The sequence below is a fragment of the Melospiza melodia genome, chromosome 2 (assembly GCF_035770615.1).
Source record: "Melospiza melodia melodia isolate bMelMel2 chromosome 2, bMelMel2.pri, whole genome shotgun sequence".
Classification (NCBI taxonomy): Eukaryota; Metazoa; Chordata; class Aves; order Passeriformes; family Passerellidae; genus Melospiza; species Melospiza melodia.
The window spans coordinates 63,373,823-63,386,977 of NC_086195.1; the positions used below are offsets into that span (position 1 = coordinate 63,373,823).

The window sequence follows — 13,155 nt, forward strand, 5'->3', positions numbered from 1 at the left end:
GCATAAAGCAATTCCAACCCTTTCTTCTGATATCTCCACAAAGAAAGGCAGTGATGATGAACATGGCACTTAGACTGATTTTGCCTTGACTTTGCAGATGAGAATAAGCTGCTCTTATTAACTTTTTTTTTTAATCTTTGGAAGAAAGTCTAAGAAGAGCCAAACTACCCACAGAGTACAAAATGCTCATTCCTTTCTTATTTTGTATGTGCTTTATTCTACACTATTCAGCTTTTATCACAGGACCAATGCAGTGGTGTTGGGTTTAGGCCCTTTTATATTTCATGCTTTTTGAAGCTCTTATCCTGTAAATCCAAGCCAAGGGTTTTGAGGTGAAGGCACCTGCATGTTTTTCTTGTGCATATTGCATCAAAGAAGTGTTCAGGGAGTGGGGTGTGAGGAGAAAGAGAAAGGCTACCTTAGACTAGAGCACTTGAATAAACAATAGGTAAAGGAAAAAATATATCTTTAAAAACTGAAAAACAAAACCAACCCAACACTAAAACTTTAGAAGTAACTTGTAATAATGCTTATTTGATAAGTTACTAAGAATACTGATACCCTTGATTGTCTTACTGTTTTCTGGAATGTATTTGCTGCAAATCCAATTATGTTTCAAGTAAAATTGGCACTTGGGTTTTTTCATTTTGCAAATGCCACATCAGTTTTCAAGTCAGTCCTGGCACTCCTTAAACTGCCCTGTGAACATGAAGTGCCCTAAATTAGATTCTGTGTTAATCACATAAATAACCTTTAACCTTCTGTCTAGAGGCAAGTTGGCATTTGTCCCAGAGCTCTTACTACAGAATTATTTCCTCTTACCTTATCAGCTGCCTGGAAAGCAGACTAGTCACCAGCTGGGCAGGAATAGGAAGGGTGCTCCTCCTCTCCACTGGTTCCTGCAGATCTGCAGTCTCTGTCTCTGAGGCTCTACCACCTTCCTACAGTTGTGCTCAGGGGTTCCCCCAGCAAGTAGAGCATGCTGCTCAGTTCCCTTCTGCTCTGACTGCAGAAGTAGCTGTTGTAGCTTATTTTGATCCCTATTAAAAAAAAAAAAAAAACAATCATTAGGAAGTGCATAGCTTTGCACTAACCTGAGCACACCTGAATGGACATAATCATGTTAAATGCTTTCAGAAACAAGTAAAGTGGGGAATGATGGGGTAACAGGTGTATTTATAAACACCCCACTTGAGACCCATGACTCAGTGAAAATACTTGCCCACTTGCCACCAGACTAAAATAGCCAAATACCAATATAGATATGCTCCAACTCCAGAGCACACCAGTAGCCACAGGACAATCACATGAAATACAAAGATCAGAAAGCTACAGTAATGTTGTCCTTTTCCCCTCCTTCCTGATAAAATATTCAGTGAGGGCTCCAGGAGGCAAAGGTAGCAGCTACAGCATTGACAGTAAATACAACACAGAGTCATGCACACCATACGTGATTCCCTCACCACCCACTGGGTATGACACTCACATACAGGAATTAAAAAAGCAAAAGACAGCATCTATGGATGCCTGCCCAGGCTCAAAGTTTTACAAGCAATCAATCTGTGTTGATGTGGGATAATACGTTGCTAATGATATAGTAGGGGAGATATGAACGGGTGGATAGAGGAAGTGAGGTGGCCATAAAACTTTTAGGCATTGGCTCACCTTCAGACCATACTTTTCTACAAGTGGTTGAACTTTTTCCTTCAGGAGATCAACACAATCATCCTTCTGGAAGGAGGGTTTGGCAATCAGTGACTGGACTGATGTGCTGGCTCCTTCACTGCTTTGCAGTCTGTCCTTTGCTCAGGACACTCAGACACTGTACTACCTGGGAAAGTGGGAGTGAGAAGTCAGTGGGTGAGAGCTCTGATTGGTCCCTTTCTGCAGATAGTGAGGAGCACCTTCCTCCTCACTATCCTCCCCTCATATCAGAAGAATTAGCAGTCCTGTGTCATGGGCAAAGGAAGTCCTGAAGAAAGATGAGGCAAAATCTAAGAGGGGTTTTGGCAGCTACACAGTGGCTACAGCCTTAAGTAGATATTTGCTGCTCTTCTGTTCCTCACAGAGATATTTTGGTGACTGCCACAATGACCATAAATCACTGCTGAAGGAGTAATCCCACTCCCCTGCTCCTGAGGCAGGGGGATTACTCAGTGCCAAGATCATTGGTGTTTCCATTCTCTAGGGACTCCTGACCATGGTTGCTCTGAACTCCTACAAATGGGACCAGTGGAATAATGTCAATATTGTACACTTCTAGAGCCTGCAGGCACCATCGTCCCTTTCTATCACCTTGGGCCAAGGGGTGTTCCCTCACGGTTCTTCACTCAGTTCCCAGATGTCCCAGTGTCCAGTTGCCCTGCTCCTTTCCTATATGAGCAACTGTTGGTAGAAGGCTGATTGTGATTCAGCAGCACTTTTCTGGTCTTGCAAGCTCTAGAGTCAGTGCCCCAGCACCCAAAGGGAAGGGTTTTTATAAAGGAAACTTGTTAGCATCAGAGAGGAAAAAAGGACAATAACCTATTTGAGTCTGAGAAAACTGGGGCAATCAAGGACTTGTCTGCCAAAGCCTTTTCACTTCACAGTCACTGCCAGGACATGTCAGAGTAACTATTCAGTTCTACTGCAGTCCCAGCAAGGATCTGGGACACAGAGCAGCTGCAACATCACGGCACCTGAGTCACTGAGCACCTGCATTTTATCCAGGCTTTGCTGGATTTGCAAGAACTTACAAGAATCCGCAAGAAAATTTGCAAAGTTTCTGCAGTCTCTGAAGTTTCTTGCTTGATATGTGAGAGTGATGGCTCTTTCCCTCTTGCCAGCCCCAGCTCTTGCTGAACCCAAGGAGGACACTTGTCATTTGAGTTCTCAGAGCCTGCCCACCCCTGCAGGGCTCAGTCTTTGTGCAAGTGGACTGGAATTTTGGAGCAGTTGCAAACACATTTCTGGCATTCTTCTTGCAGTATGGGGGCCACCCCATTCAAGGGATGCCAGATCAAACTGCTGCTACATTTCATATCAAAACCAAAGTGCTGTTCCTTTTGCCCTTACCTTTCCCTCAGCAAAGGAGTGACTCTGACTCATGTAACCGGTGTGTTCCAGCGAAGCTGCTCCTGCCGGCAGCAGGAGTGCTCGAGCACACTGACTCAGCTCTTTCTGGACAGTCACATGTGACTGGCAAGTACAGAACAGCATCCTCTGGGACACCTTGCATGCAGCAGGAACATGTGCTGACTTCCTGTCCTTCCTCCCTTTTCCATCCCTCTGGAACTTTCACACCACAGGGCTCCTTACACTACCACATCCAGCACAAGGCTGTGCACACACATCCCTGTACCCCGTTTGTGCCCGGGCACCCCATCCTAATGCCCACATGGGGCGTGTGTCCCGTGGCTGTCCAGCAGTTCCCTGAGCTTTGAAAATTCAAAGTAATCCTGTTTCCCACAAAATGTCTCAGTGGGACATCGAGAGCCCCTCCATGTGCTGGCCCAGGTGACAGGGTGACAGGAATGCCACACAGGATCACTAGAGCATCACATTGCTCTGGACACAGCACCAGCCATGGGTTGCAGCCATCAGCTGGAGCTAACAAAACTGGATGTCCACAGCTGTGCAAAGCACTGCTTCCAGCATCAGTGCCCCACAGTGAAGGGCCATACTCTCTTCTCAAGGACTGGATGCAAAAGGTTTGTAAAACTTTCTGTCTCCTTGGGCAGAGAAGAAATGGACCCACAAGCATGCATCTGCAAGTGCAAAATGCCTGCAAAAAATGGAGAGAAGGAGGGAGAGACAGCAAATATCTGAACTGTGACTTTTGTTATCTCTGCAGAAGACCTTTTCCTAATTTTCTTCTTTCTTTGAAAAAAATAAACAAAAGCAGGCAGAAGAACATGTTCTGTCAAGTTCTGGCCTGACTTGTGCAACAGTACTGAACAAAGGGAAGTTTGGGGTGTTAAACTCTCCCCGCACACCCACTGCTAATCCTGTGCTAGGGTACAGTCCCCCCATTCCTCTCCCCTAACAAACTTTGCTGATTAGTTTCTGTCTTCATACCCAGGCTGACCTCTGCACCCTGATCTCTAAACAGTGACCTCATTGCCTTGTTCAGCTGGTGAGAAACTACAGTAAAATGGAAGAGGTAAACAAAGTGGGGGGAACTAACGGCCAGAAGATTTAGGAGGTAGGAATCTGCTCCTTGCTATCCTGCTCCCATTGTGTGCCTGAGCTTGACAAAGTGCAAGCTGAGTCTCAACAAGCTCTTTTCTGTGACGGTTCCTCTGGAAACTCAGCCCAGTCCTCCAGATGGTGACTTGGGACAGACAGCCTGCAAATTATATGCTAATAGTGCTAGACCCATGCTCCTGTCACTGCTACAAATTCTGTGTAGTACTGGAATTCACCCACCTTCTGCTGCAGGAGCTCTTCATTCCCAGCCCAACTATCTCACCAAGATATAAATATTAAAAACAAAGGCCTGTGTTGTCACAGAGCTGAATTTGTGTCCACTCTGTGCAGCCAGCAGTGTGCCTAACTCTACCTGAGCTGCAGTTCATGCTCACACTGATCAGAGAAATCGCATTAACAGCACTCTGCCTATGAGGAGGATGTTCAATACTCCTACACAATGCAGCCTTCAATATCCTCCTTTTGGGATGTGTTTCAAAGTGTCCCCTGACCCTGACAGACACCTCCAAGTCCTGGCCAGCAGCAGCTCAACTCACATTTGTCTTCCCAGACACTCAGTAAACACCTTTGTGTCCTTTTTCTTTAGAGGAAGGGGTCTTGCTGAGCTCACCCTGAAATATATCACCCTGGACAAAAGGGCTGAAAGGTTCAGGAGCTCCAGGGGGTGGTTCAGCAGGGAGCTGGGGCCAGCTGCCTGCCAGAACCAAAGCTATAAAGGCAGAGGGGGGCTAGGGACCACATCCCACACAGATGCTGCAAGTCCTGCCTTGCCTCCCACCAGCCCTGGGCTAAGAAGATGCTGGGGCTTCGGTTGTGGCCTTGCTCATTTTTCCTCTTCTTGGTTCTGCTCTCTGCCAGCGTTCAGACTGTGTCCTTACCAAGACACAGACTACAGGTAGGAGGGAGAAAGCTGAGGTTGATTTCAGGAGGGGAGGAGGAGGAGGGAGGCTGTGTTTGAACCTCAAATGAGAGGTGGTCCCAAATTCCAACTACAAGAAGGCTGCTGTCTATTCTTGTTGCACTCTGCCCTTCAGCAGCCTCAGCTCTAGGGTGACTTTATAATCCAGCCCCTAAGGAGCTCCAGCATTTCAAGACAGGAAACAGACATAAGCTTTTTAGTGCTCTGCAAAAGCTTTTAGCAGTGAAAAGCCCGGTCCTTTCTAAGCCCACACTGTGTCAGCAGGCACCAGATACTACAGTCACATCTCTCATCATGGTTCTGGTTCTCATATTTCAGAGGGAAGATGCATCCTGTTGGGCCAGGAGTTTTGCCCTAAGCTCAGTATTACCCCCCTTAAAGACCCTCTTTAAGGCTAAGAGCCCTGTCAGGATGCCCACTAAGGGCTTCTTCGCTTGAGTAAATCTTTATCCTCAGCAATTACAGCAATAGTATTTTTTACTTTGCAATCTAGCCAGCTCCCTCTTACCCAAACCCTAACCTGAGCCCCAGCACCTTGCCTTTACATCACCCTGGGAAAGCCACAAGGAAATAGTCAGGACATGAACTAAAATCACAAGACTGAGCCTGCTATGACTCACCACTTTCTCTCCTCGCTGAGGATGCCTGTGTCCGCTTCAGTTAACTTGCTACCACAAAGAGCTGCACAAAGGCATCCTCAGCCTTAGCTCAGCATCCATGTGAGAGACAGATGTAGAACGGCTCCTGCAGGCTGCTTCCATGGGCAGCAGTGCCATGCCTCCTCTGCACCCAACACACCCCCCAACCCTTGTCTCCCAGCAGTGCTGAGGGCTTACAGTCAGCACAGCTAACCTAGAGGATTTCCAGCAGATGGGGAGTCCCTCTTCCTCACACCTGCTCTGCTCCTGCCTCTCCCTCATCTTTATCATGGTCCTTTGAGGCAGGACCATCCTTTCCCAGCAGCCCTCTGATAAAATGAAATAGTACACAGCAGCTTGAGCACACAGAGGTGCTCAGCATCCACAAGGAGCAAGGACTGAAGAGTTACCTTCCAAATCTGGGGCAGGGCAGGACGTGTGTACGGTTTTACAAGCACAGGGCAATCTGCCCGCAGGCAGAGCTCACAGCAGCTGTCTGCCTGATGCTGTGGTCGACAAAGTCAATTCAGACAGTGGGAGCTGCTGGTCAAGCCCTTCCCTGTGTCTGGATGCAATGTGACAGGCACAGGCAAGTGAGCAGGCATCACTTTATATGTCCTGCCTGAGCCCTCAGGAGAGTAAGGGCAGTGGAGTACCAGGGGACACAAGGCTTATCACCCCTCTCTCCTCCATTTATCCCAGATGCTCCTTTCACGATTGCTGCCCCTGGAGCCCGAGTCCACGCTGACTGAAGAGGACACGAAGGAGGGGTCCAGCTTTGGTCCTCAGCTGCTCTCCTCCACTCTCCCCTTCCTCCCATCTGCGGCTAGAGCCGCTCGTCCATCCCTCTGGCGCAAGAACCTCGCCAGTCGCAAGTGGGCACTGCCTGGAGAGTGGGCCTGGAAGGCCATTCCCAGGGGTTGCTTCGGGCTGAAACTGGACCGAATCGGGACCTTCAGTGGTTTGGGGTGTTAGCTTTGGAGGGCCTCCGAGGCGAGAGGGCCAAGAGCGTGGGCTCGAGCAAGCGGGCAGGGAAGGAGTTCAGGGCAGAGTGGAGCGCATAGGCAGACAGCGAGGGGATGGGGCAGCGGGGCAGGCTGTGGGGCCACCACCTGCCAGCCGCCGGCGCAAAGGCCGGCACCGGGGACGCCTTGTGCTGCCGGCGCCGTGCTGGGGCCCGGCCGGGGCGAGAGCAGGCGGGCGGGACGCCGCTGGGCGGCTCACCAGGCCCGCTTCTCCGCAGTCGGAGGGCACCCAGCCCCGGGAACCTGCACGGCTCGGCAACCGCACGGCGCACCGCTGCGCGAAGCCCCGAAGCTCCCGCCCCGAAAACGGGAGGCTGCGGCAGTGAGGAAGCGGCGTGGCGGTACGAGGAGGAGCTGCCCGGCTCCGTAGCTGCCCCCCGCGGCCGCTGAACCCCCGCTCCGCCGGCAGCCCCCTCCCTGCTCCCCGTGCCCGAGGACTCGCTCATTAAACAAGCTGTACTCATTTGCCGCGTCCGCGCTCGGCGGTGGCTGCCCCCGGCCGGGGGGCGGGCGGGAGGCGGTGGCAGAGCCCGCCCGGCGCCCCCGGCCCCACGCGCGGGGCCGTGCCGGGCCCTGCCGGCGCCGCCGCCATTCCGCGTGGGGCGTGCGGCACGCGCGTCTGCGGCGCGGTGCGGCCGGGGGGGCGGACACGGGTGAGGTATCGACCGGGCACGGGACACAAGGGCCGCGCTGTTCACCCCGGCCGCACTCTGCCCCCGCCAGAACAAACACCGGGGCCTCCTGTTTGCGCTGAAGCTTTCCCCGAGCCTGCCTCGGTGGGCTGCGGCTGGGGCACCACCGACCCCGGCACGAGCTCGTAGCCCTGCTGCTGTGCCCCGCGAGCCATCACCATGAACTGGCCTTTAAGAAAAGGTTGTAACCTCAGCTGGGTCTAAACTTAGCCCCTCAGCAGCACCGGGAATAGCAGTGGTTTAAGGAGAGTAGGGTTACGTTTGAGCTGCATGACCCCTCTCTTGTCCCCCACCCCAGTACCTGCGTGGTTCCCCCAGCCTGCCCACCCCCTTCCTTATCCTTAAAGCCTTGCTCAGCGGAGCAGCCAGAGGGGCATTATTCCAGCTCCCACCACCCCCACCCGCTCTGACAGTCGAGATTTGCATTCCCACTGGTCCCACACCTTCCTCCGGGATGGGAGATTTGGGATTTGTGCGTGCTCTGGGCGTTGTACCTAAGGCGGGTGTGTCCCGCCGCACCTGCCCCACACGGAGCCGAGGGATGGAGGCGGCAGGGCTCGGTGAGGGAGCCCAGCATGGGGGGCGGGGAAGCGGGCAGCGGCCATGCCAGGAGCGCTTCCTCCTCGCAGGCAGCCAGGGAAGGCGGGCCGAGGCGGCAGACGAGCAGGATTTCCGCCGTCACGTCCCGCGGGCAGCGGCAGCAGTGCCGCAGTGCCTCATTAAGATGGTGCTCACGCTGCCTCCCGTGGCCTGCTGGGGCAGCGCCCGGCCAGGGGCCCCGTCCAGAGCACACCGGGATAAACCCATCCAGAGGAGAGTCCCAGCCTAGAGACGGGAGAACTCCCAGACAGTACCTCCCGTGCCGGGGGGAATAGGGAGGGATCCGCTGATCCCTCAGGGTGACTCGAGCATCCCTGCAGCCCCTTTGCCCTTGCAGCCATAGAATCATGGAATGTGAAGGGGTTGGAATAGACCTTAAAGATTATCCAGTTCCAACCCCCGTGCCACGTGCACGGACGCCTCCCACTAGAGCAGGTTGCTCAAGGCCTTATCCATCCTCGCTTGGAATACTGCCATGGCTGGGGCATCCACAGCCTCCGTGGGCAACGTGTTACAGTACCTCATCACCCTCACAGTAAAGAACTTCCTAATGTCCATCCTAAATTTCCTCCCTTTCAGTTTGTACCCAACACTCCTTTTCCCATCACTACAGCTCCTGACGAAGAGTCCCTCTCCGGCTTCCCCGTAGGTCCCTTCGGATACTGGATACTACTCAATCCAATTGGGCAGAGGCTACAGCCGGGGCGGGTGACTACCTGCCCTATGTTACCAGGTGAAAACAGCGCATACCATCCTCCGGAGCAGCAGCGAGCCCGACGGGACCAGCCCCCGACCTGCTATCACCCTCCCTGCCTCCTCTGGCAGGCGTACAGCCGCCCATCCCCGCTCTGGGGACACCTCCCCGCAAGGACCGGTGCCTTTTTCACCACCGCCATCAACCCCCTTAGGGTGGCTCGACGGGAGGGTGATCGCTACGGAGCCTGTGTTCCCAGAGCGGGGCCTTTGTTAACGGGGGGCGGCGGGGCGGGGGAAACAGGGGGGCTCTTCGGCAGCCGCACCCGCAGCACGGGCGCACGTAGCCCGGTCCGGCCCTCGCGCTGCCATTCGACGGCGTCGCGGCGGGGCGGGCCCCCGCCCTACCCTCACGCGGCTATAAAGGGCGGCGGAGAGGCGCTGCGCCACCTCCTCACTGCGCGCCGGGCGGTTCGGAGGCAGCAGGTAACGGGCGGGGCGGGGGAGATGCGCGGGGGGAGAGAGCGGAGGCGGCGGGGGGTGGGCGTGCGGCAGCCCCCTCCCCACACACCCGCACCGCCCACCGGCAGGGGGTGCGGCAGCCCCCGGGCGGAGCGGGGCCGCGTGGCGGCGGGGCCCACGGGCACAAAGGCGGCGCGGCGCAAAATGGCGGGGGCGGCGTGAAGGGAGGCGGTGAGGCCAGGAGGGAGAGGGGTGTGAGGGGGGAGATGGACGCCGGAGGAGGAGGGGGGGAGGGTGGATGGTTGTGGCGGGGGAGGGGGAGAGGTGAGTTAATCGCCCGGAGCGGGGGAGTGATCGCCCGGGGTGGGGGGGGGGATGGGGGGGCTGGTTCGGAGCGCGGGTCCCCGCTCTCCCGTTCTCCTCGGCCCCTTCCCCCCCCGGTGCCCACTCGCCCCTCGGCGCGGGCGAGGCGTTAACGGCGGCGGGTGCGGGCACGACCGCCGGGGGTGGTGGTTGCCAGTTCCCCTCAAACCCCTACCGGTGTTTCTGCCCACAGGAACATCCCGAAGCGGTAAAGATGGTGAAAGTCGGAGTCAATGGGTGAGTGCCGGGGCCGACGGGACCAGCAGAGATCTGGGGGGGGTTGCGGGGGGGCCGGCAAGGTCGCCTCAAGGGCGCGGGGGGAAGATTTGGGGAGAGGGAGAGGTTGAATCCCGCCGGTCCCGCTCCGCCGGCGCCCCCCGGGGCAGAGAGCGGTGCTGCTGACTCATTTCTCCTCGGATTCGGGGTGACTCACTCCGGAAAGGGCTGCCGTTGCTCGGTTGCCCCAGTTTCCCTCCCCATTCCCGGGGATCCCTGCAGCCCCCCACCAAAAGGTCTCTCGGTGGATCGTGTGTCGATGGCGGCCCCGGGGCTGTGACCTTCTCGTGCCGGGCCGAGGAGTAACCGGATCCCCGGGGCTCTCTGTAAATTTAGCGATTGACCTTTCTGGGGCGGGGGTCGCTCTTAATCTTTAACCGGGGTGCCTTGGCCTTTGGACGAGCTGCAGGACTCCCTCCCGCCCTCATGGGCAGGGAGCAGCCGATGATCCCGAGGGAAGGCTGCCAAGGACTGCCTCCCATGCCCAGCTGGGCTGGTTCTCTGTTGCACCTCCTCACCCTTGTCTTTTTCTCTCCAGATTTGGCCGTATCGGCCGCCTGGTTACCCGGGCTGCCGTCCTCTCTGGCAAAGTCCAAGTGGTGGCCATCAACGATCCCTTCATTGATCTGAACTACATGGTGAGTTGCTTTGCAGTGCCCCCTCTGGGCCTTTCTGAGTAGGGCTCCTCTGGATCTGTTCTGGTAACTTCCCAGGGCGTTAGTGGATGATGGCAGCCTGGGTGCCTGACCTTCCACTCCCCCTCTCTTTATTAGGTTTACATGTTCAAATATGACTCTACTCATGGCCACTTCAGGGGCACTGTCAAGGCTGAGAATGGGAAACTTGTTATCAATGGGAATGCTATCACCATTTTCCAGGAGTAAGTATCTCTTTCCCAGTTGCTCCTCTGGAGATTGAAAGCAGGTGTCTCATGGAGCAGCTTGTAAAATTTCATCCCTCCTTAGGCGTGACCCCAGCAACATCAAGTGGGCAGATGCTGGTGCTGAATACGTTGTGGAGTCTACTGGTGTCTTCACCACCATGGAGAAGGCTGGGGTGAGTATGCCACAGAGGCACAGGAGAGAAGGGATAGGGCTGCTTTCTGCCTGTCAGGCATGCCACCATGTACAGAGCTGCTCAGGATGGGGCTATGAAGGAGATCTGAAGAAGCAAGCTTGGAAGGATCCTGAGTTATGTAATCTCTTATCTCTCTCTCTGTCTGTCTCCAGGCTCACCTGAAGGGTGGTGCAAAGCGTGTGATCATCTCTGCCCCCTCTGCTGATGCTCCCATGTTTGTGATGGGTGTCAACCATGAGAAGTATGACAAGTCTCTGAAAATTGTCAGGTAAGGAGAGGAGCGTGCTTTCTGGCCTGCAGCTCTCAGCAGCTGCCAGGGGTCTCACTTCACTTCACCCTAGTGGAAGTGTTGCCTCTGGCTGATGTGCCTTTATCTCTCTACCCCAGCAATGCTTCCTGCACTACTAACTGCCTGGCGCCCTTGGCCAAGGTCATCCATGACAACTTCGGCATTGTGGAGGGTCTCATGGTAGGTCTGCAGCTTGGTGCTGAGGAGGGTGACCTGCTCCAGATGCCCTCCTGTGAGAGGGAAAGCATCTGTACTCCCTGTGTCACCTGGGATGCTCTTTTTGGGTACTGGCTGTGTTCTTACTCCTCCTGTGCTCTTTCTTCAGACCACTGTCCATGCCATCACAGCCACACAGAAGACAGTGGATGGGCCCTCTGGGAAGCTTTGGAGAGATGGCAGAGGTGCTGCTCAGAACATTATCCCAGCATCTACTGGAGCTGCTAAGGCTGTGGGAAAAGTCATTCCTGAGCTCAATGGGTGAGTGTTGTCCCTTCTCAGGTGTCAGGAGGAGGCCAAACATTGGTAGACTGGCAGAGGAGTGCCAGATGCTGTTCCTTACTGACTCATGTCTCCCACAGGAAACTTACTGGAATGGCTTTCCGTGTGCCAACCCCTAATGTCTCTGTTGTGGACCTGACCTGCCGTCTGGAGAAGCCAGTAAGTGTTGTGGATGAGATCCTAACAACTTCCAGATGTGCCCCTGCTTCCTCTAAGCCCTCTATTGCACCTGGAATTGCCCTCTCTGCACCCATCTTGTCCTTTTTGGGAAAAGAGCACCTGCTGGGTGTTGCCGTGTGTGTCTCCTCCCTCCCCTGTCCCCAGTGGGCATTTTGTGTGAGTTGGGATCTGATCATGATGGATCTGTGTCTCCTCAGGCCAAGTACGATGACATCAAGAGGGTAGTGAAGGCTGCTGCTGATGGGCCCCTGAAGGGCATCCTGGCATACACAGAGGACCAGGTGAGCAGTGCCTGCGCTTATTGGCTCTTGCCTCACCTTTCCAGAAGGCTGTTGGCAGCAGCTTTGCCAGGGTCCTGGTTTGGGCACTTGGGATAGAGACTGTGGGCAGCCATATGCATTCCAATTTCTTGTGTTTCAGGTTGTCTCCTGTGACTTCAATGGTGATAGCCATTCCTCCACCTTTGATGCGGGTGCTGGCATTGCACTGAACGACCATTTTGTCAAGCTGGTTTCCTGGTAGGTGCAGCCCTGGAGAATCTGGGGGTTGGCACAGACAGGTTACAGACTTGGGTGTCCTGTTGCTTACCACTGGTGATCCAGGTGGATACACAGACCTCCAATCTCACCGTGGAGTGAGATGAGAGTGCTTCTTACCTGAAATTACTGTAGCTACCTCCTTTCCCCCAGAGGGTAGATTGGAGTTCAGTTGTGTGGGATGGGGCAGAGGAGCTGGAAGAAGGGGTGCAAGAAATGGGTCAGCCCTCACACGCTTGTTTTCTGTCCCCAGGTATGATAATGAATATGGATACAGCAACCGTGTTGTGGACTTGATGGTCCACATGGCATCCCAGGAGTAAGCTGAGCACACAGCCCCCCCTGCTGCCTAGGGAAGCAGGACTCTCCTTTGTTGGAGCCCCTGCCCTTGTTCACCACCGCTTAGCTCTGCATCCTGCAGTGAGAGGCCAGTTCTGTTCCCTTGTCTCCCCCACTCCTCCAACTTCTCCCCGAGCCTGGGGGAGGTGGAGAGGCTGATAGAAACTGATCTGTTTGTGTACCACCTTACATCAATAAAAGTGATCACCATCTGACAAGCCTTGTCTGTCTGTCTGTCAGGGGGAGGTGGGGGGGTGAATGTATGTAATGAGCAGCTGCAGGTGCCTGCATGGCACAGTCTCTGCCAGCTGCCATGAGAAGCTGGGGAGTGCAGCCTGCTGAGCTGCTTGTTCCACGTGGGAGAGCCCAGAGTCCAGCCC

The 13,155-nt window shown here is 54.8% G+C and overlaps 2 protein-coding genes across 2 annotated transcripts; both read left to right on the forward strand.

The window, feature by feature from the left end:
- Positions 1-4,939: 4,939 nt before the first annotated feature.
- LOC134415115 (C-type natriuretic peptide 2-like) lies at positions 4,940-6,809 on the forward strand. Its single transcript, XM_063150415.1, has 2 exons — positions 4,940-5,083; positions 6,448-6,809. Exons 1-2 carry the CDS (start codon positions 4,985-4,987, stop codon positions 6,718-6,720), a joined length of 372 nt encoding a protein of 123 aa, XP_063006485.1. The 5' UTR covers positions 4,940-4,984; the 3' UTR covers positions 6,721-6,809.
- A 1,194-nt stretch (positions 6,810-8,003) lies between these two features.
- Positions 8,004-12,993, forward strand: GAPDH (glyceraldehyde-3-phosphate dehydrogenase). Its single transcript, XM_063150306.1, has 13 exons — positions 8,004-8,189; positions 8,444-9,241; positions 9,774-9,817; positions 10,395-10,494; positions 10,630-10,736; positions 10,822-10,912; positions 11,086-11,201; positions 11,321-11,402; positions 11,548-11,699; positions 11,801-11,879; positions 12,098-12,181; positions 12,321-12,418; positions 12,690-12,993. Exons 1-13 carry the CDS (start codon positions 8,004-8,006, stop codon positions 12,757-12,759), a joined length of 2,007 nt encoding a protein of 668 aa, XP_063006376.1. The 3' UTR covers positions 12,760-12,993.
- Positions 12,994-13,155: the final 162 nt, after the last annotated feature.

Coding starts and splice junctions, on each gene's coding strand:
- LOC134415115 (XM_063150415.1), top strand. CDS start 4,985: ATGCTGGGGCTTCGGTTGTGGCCTTGCTCATTTTTCCTCTTCTTGGTT. Junction 5,084..6,447: donor TACCAAGACACAGACTACAG/GTAGGAGGGAGA, acceptor CATTTATCCCAG/ATGCTCCTTTCACGATTGCT.
- GAPDH (XM_063150306.1), top strand. CDS start 8,004: ATGGAGGCGGCAGGGCTCGGTGAGGGAGCCCAGCATGGGGGGCGGGGA. Junction 11,403..11,547: donor GCATTGTGGAGGGTCTCATG/GTAGGTCTGCAG, acceptor CTCTTTCTTCAG/ACCACTGTCCATGCCATCAC. Junction 11,700..11,800: donor GTCATTCCTGAGCTCAATGG/GTGAGTGTTGTC, acceptor TGTCTCCCACAG/GAAACTTACTGGAATGGCTT.